Source organism: Nestor notabilis, unplaced genomic scaffold, assembly GCF_000696875.1.
Source record: "Nestor notabilis isolate BGI_N333 unplaced genomic scaffold, ASM69687v1 scaffold3801, whole genome shotgun sequence".
In the NCBI taxonomy this organism is placed as follows: Eukaryota; Metazoa; Chordata; class Aves; order Psittaciformes; family Psittacidae; genus Nestor; species Nestor notabilis.
Genome location: NW_009913187.1, coordinates 1 through 4,991, shown reverse-complemented (window position 1 = coordinate 4,991; position 4,991 = coordinate 1). Strand labels below are relative to the sequence as shown.

The 4,991-nt window shown below is 41.2% G+C and overlaps 1 protein-coding gene across 1 annotated transcript; it reads right to left on the bottom strand.

Moving 5' to 3' along the window:
- Window positions 1–1,915: 1,915 nt before the first annotated feature.
- Window positions 1,916–4,988, bottom strand: EDN1 (endothelin 1; the record flags this gene model as incomplete). The annotated part of the gene is made up of 4 exons (XM_010023070.1): window positions 1,916–2,054; window positions 3,421–3,528; window positions 3,803–3,961; window positions 4,924–4,988. Coding segments are annotated over 4 exons (471 nt in total), but the record flags the coding sequence as incomplete, so codon positions are not given.
- Between the last annotated feature and the right edge of the window lie 3 nt (window positions 4,989–4,991).

The window sequence follows — 4,991 nt, the reverse complement described above, 5'->3', positions numbered from 1 at the left end:
AACAGTTTCAGAAATCTTTAATGCGGAAATTTTCATGTCAGTGTTTGTGTCACACACCTTCCATTGTAGTTGTTTGTAGAGGTTTGTTTTTTTAAAAAACCCAAACCACTCTGTTTTATCCATGGACTTAACTCTTGTGCATTTATTTTTTTCTATAGGATCACACATTATTAAATCCATTTATTTGCTTTAAGCATTTTTCCACCTATAGCCACTTTGGGTCAATGTTTAAAGACATGCAAAGTTTGACTATTGCTGTAGCTCTTTCTTGGGCTTAGGTCAGGCTCCATTGAGGCCTCTAACTTGCATGAGCTGGGCTGACATTTCTAGGATAGTGTCGTAATAAGTAACCTAACACTGCCTAGTCAAATATAGCCGACAAAGCACCTAATGTGTGCATTTTTTCCTCTAGTTCATCAGTATCCAAACCCTTACTGGCTGTATTTTAACGGTTCTCTAAATCCAGCATGAGAGTGTCCTATCAGATGAAAAAGACATCAGCCATGTGAGAATGCTGCACCAGGATAAATTCATTTGGCCAATTCAAATTTTGCCATAAAGTTTTGATAAGCCAGCTTGAAGCTAGAACAAGCATTATCTGTTGTCTCACATCTGGCACAAACTTTCTGTGTTGTGATCTGGCTAATCTGACTGAAAAACACACACTTCATCTAGGTCAGCTTTGTTATGTGGGGCAATCTATCTCCATGATCATGGAGCCACAGTGACGTAAAAGCGGGGCATACGAAAACCAAGCCATACAGTAATTAAAAATATTTATTTCTGAAGATATTTACCTTGATAGGCATAAAGCATTTTCCAATTTCATACAGAAATACATAAAACACGCATAGACCAATATGGCCTACTTCAATGTGTATTCAACATGGTAAATGTAAGGAAGAATTTGTGTGAATATAAATATGAAACACAAAAAAAAAAAATAAGCACATAAGATTCAACCTGTCAGCAAATTCAACAATGTGAATAAATTCACTGCTATAAACATTCACCCAATATTAGCCTTTTGACATAATTCAAAACAACCCTTTGTCTCAACACAATTCTACCAAACTAGGCACTGAATGTACCTCAGAACACCCTCTGGTACATCCCCACTTCAGTGCATTTTTGGTGCAATGTAAGACACAACAACCTCTATTATTAGAACTTCAGTTAGCCAAATATTCTTGTTACGGGAAATCTAGTACTGTCCTCTAATTTTTACTTTATGTTGAAGAGTCCTTTGGTATCTAAAACCAAAGGATTTGACTATGCAAACAACCACAGTGTCTAACCCACATTCAGATAATTCTGGTTGTACAAGTAAACTAGCCTTCTGAAAACAGGCAAAGGGTTGCAGCTGATTAGTAAAGGCAATAACAAGGTGTAAAAATACTCTAGCAGGAGTGCAACAAACAGTACGCGAGGTAGACATGTATATATGCAGTAAGTCCTGATTAAAGTAGCACTATGGCTTTCATTTTTGCATTTTAATCAAAAGGTAGAGTTTTTTGCCTTGAAGTTTGTCCACTCAGATCTTGCTTTCTGTCCTTTCTAAGCACGTCTCTGAGGTCTTCCTTGCAAGATGCTTTTGATGTAGACCCTGAAAGCTGCGCAATTGATGGGTAACATTCCAGAAGCAATATTTAAACGTTCCTTCAGAAAGATGGCGTTTCACGTACGTTACTGTGGATTTCCCTTCACCCCCTCTACCCATCCATCTGAATTCCAAGATGATGAAATCTTTTCCTTTTATACCTCCAAATATGGGACTTCCTCAGTGTTTTGTTCTGCTGCACAAACACTTAGACAGAGAGACCCTTCGCCATTGTGGAATGTTAGAAGTCAAGAGAGAGTTTTGGTGATCCTTTGTCAGCAAGTGTGATGGAGAAAGATTCAGGTGATCTTCCCACTAGGATGCTTTCAGGCTTTCCCAGAAGCTTTGCCTTTTGTTTGCCCTGTTATGTTTCAGCTTCCGCCCTTTCTGGAGCTCAGCCTTCAGCTTTGCAATACTGAAGGAAGCTTTGATACTATTACCAATAGCTTCCAGCCTACAAAACCAAGAAATACACATTTATTGTTACAATAATGAAGATGCATCTCCAGTGTGCAGACATTCAGTTTTTGACTAAATAAACTTCAGTCTAGACTTCTGCCATGGGATCCTCAGAAACTCCTGATTGCTATACCTCTGTCAGAATTATGTTAAATTAAGCCACTTGAAATATTATATTCAGATCTTAAATGCTAACATTAAAATAAGTTAAAATACTCATTTAAATCTAGATGCCCTAGACTTCCTTAAATAGCATGTATGCTATGAAGAAGTCTTTAGTACTACTCTTTTTGGCTGTTTTTATTTCTTTTAGGTAAACCTGATTCTGGTTCCAATGAATGGGTGCATTTTTCAAATAAGTAGGTAAGCATGCCTCATTTTCAAAACTAATTTAAGACTCCTAGGGCCTAAGTCTCACTCAAAATCATCAGGCTGCCTGCCGTCATAAATCCTGTTCTGCTTGTGAAAGTAGCACTGAAGAGTCTTCTTTTGTATGGGCAAACTTCTGTATGCCAAACTTTTACACGGGAATATATCTGAACACTGGAGCTGATACAGCTGTACTAACACTCAGCTTCAAAGCTTGGCTTTGTAGCTGCACTGAGCCCAATGCATGTGCCTCTGTACTGCACTGTGAAGTGATATTGCTGCCTACTACCACTCAACTTACACACAGACCTCAAAGGACAGTCCTGAAATTTACTCTCAATCTCAAATATTAAGTTGGGCTCCAATGTGAATTTAGTCTTCATTTTCCCCTTCCTCAATCTTTTCTCAGTCATTTCCATCACTAACATCCTGTATTCATTTTACATAGGTTTGTCAGGCAATGTAAACAGAAAAGGTAAGTAGAAATCTGCCTCCTGCATCTAAACAGCCAGCCACACCAGCCAGGAGACACACTATATTAAAAAACTCCTAGATCAATAATCTTTTTTTTTTCCTCTCCAGTAAAACTAAGTAAAGTATCTAAGAAAAGCTATTCTAATTCAACTTCATATTAGAATAGCTGGGACATAATATTTTTAAGTAGTTAAGATAGTGCATGAACACAGTAAAATGATAAGCTCTGTTTATTTCTATATTTCATTATTTCATGTTCTTCTGAATTAGGTGTGTCTTTAGGCCTACAGCTAAATCTTCTTCCTCTAAGCAAATGGAGGGAGCTAGGCAGAGCTCAGCACTCATGTCTTCACAAGCTAAAACCCCACTGCACAGAGAAAAGCCCTCAAGATATCCTTATTGATTTCTCTAACTCTCAAGCTGAAATCACCAGCTAAACCCACACTGACCCGAAGGCAGGTGAACTGTGCTCTCTATTGCTACTCAAGGGAACTACAACAGGATGAGAAGAAACTCACCGTTTCATTTTCTTGCTGTCAACAAGCCGACGGCTCATGCATTTGGGTCCAGTGCAATTGCCAGCTTTGTGGTGGTGATGTGAGGTTTTCTCCACTGTGGACTGAGCCCTGTTAAAAGGGAAAAGGTGCTGTTGTTAAAAAAAAAAACCCAAACAAGTCTGCAGTCCACAAGGTGAGGCATCTCACCAACCACTTCTCAAGGCATGTAATAAGCAATCTTTCTGGGCCAAACCATAGTATGATCATAGCAGTGTGAGCACTCAGGTAGGAGGCAAGGCTTTGGGGAGATTATTCACTCAGCAAGCACCAAAATGAGTAAGTCTACCACAATCCATCCCTTTTACATGCACTGCCTTTTAAAAAGTAGCAACAATAGACACACCAGAGATATTTTCCTGTCTGGCAGAAGTTCAGACACTTCTTGTCCTTCTGGTTGGCACATTGGCATCTGCTGCTAGGATCAGCAAGCATCTCTGGCACCATGTCCTTCAGCGATCTTCTGGATCGAGAAGGGCCTCCGAGACCATACGGAACAGTCTTCCTACGATCAAAAAGGCAACATGAAAGTCATTCAAATAATTCTGTGGCTTCAAAACAGTGGGGTATTTTGGGCAATCTTATCAATGGGATTGATTACATGAGTAAAGGCTGGAGGATTGGGAATGCCTTGCCAGTCAGAGTTTCCATGAAAATGTTTCTGATGATCCTGCAACACTAGCGTGGCTACCGACAAGGCTAATGGCCTTTTAATTGTGATTTCATGAGGCTGCTGTGCCTCCCTGCACGATAGAAAGCAATAAAACCTCATCTCTTTGAACTTTGGTAACTTCCAATCGTGAAAGAAGCAATAAAAGCGAGGAACAGATCCTCTGTGCTCAGCAGCAAAACAAATCACTGGAGCCAGCGTCCGTAGAGTTAGGCGAGGCTCTGGCTCACTACGTTTTGGTGAGGAGACCGCTGAAATGGACACTGCATAACCCTATTAACATGTAGGATGCTTTAACTTGCAGGAGAGAGCAGCAAGAGGCGGCGTGGAGCCACCCCGTGTCAAAGCGAGCCTTCTAGCCTCCCAGCTTGTCGGAAAGAAAAACGGTCAGACAGATTCAGGCTGGCAAAATCATACTTTTGGCATTTTGTCTGATTCTGATTCATAGCGAAAAGTATCCCGCAGCCTTTGCTGAGCAGCACCCGAAGGAAATACTCCTGCCCAGATTTTAGGAACGCAGGTGTGTTAGGGCTATTAGGAGCTATCTGCTCGATCTAGGTGGTAAATCCTGCTCGCTTTCTCCCGGTAACAGTCTCGTTGCTAAACTCAGCAGAAAAGCCGGAGCAGGGCAGGGAAGCAATAGGAGAGACAGTGCAAGTAACTATTTCTTCCTCCCCTTGCAATTTCTGCAGGGGAGTTTGTGGTCCTTCATTTTAACCCGTGTGTCCCTCCACCTTTCTCCAACCAAAGGGAAACCCAGCACTCGGCAACCGCTGAAGCCCCCCCAGTCCACTCACTCGGGGGTGTTGATCCAGATGATGTCGAGGTGGCAGAAGTAGACGCACTCCTCATCCATCAGCGAGGA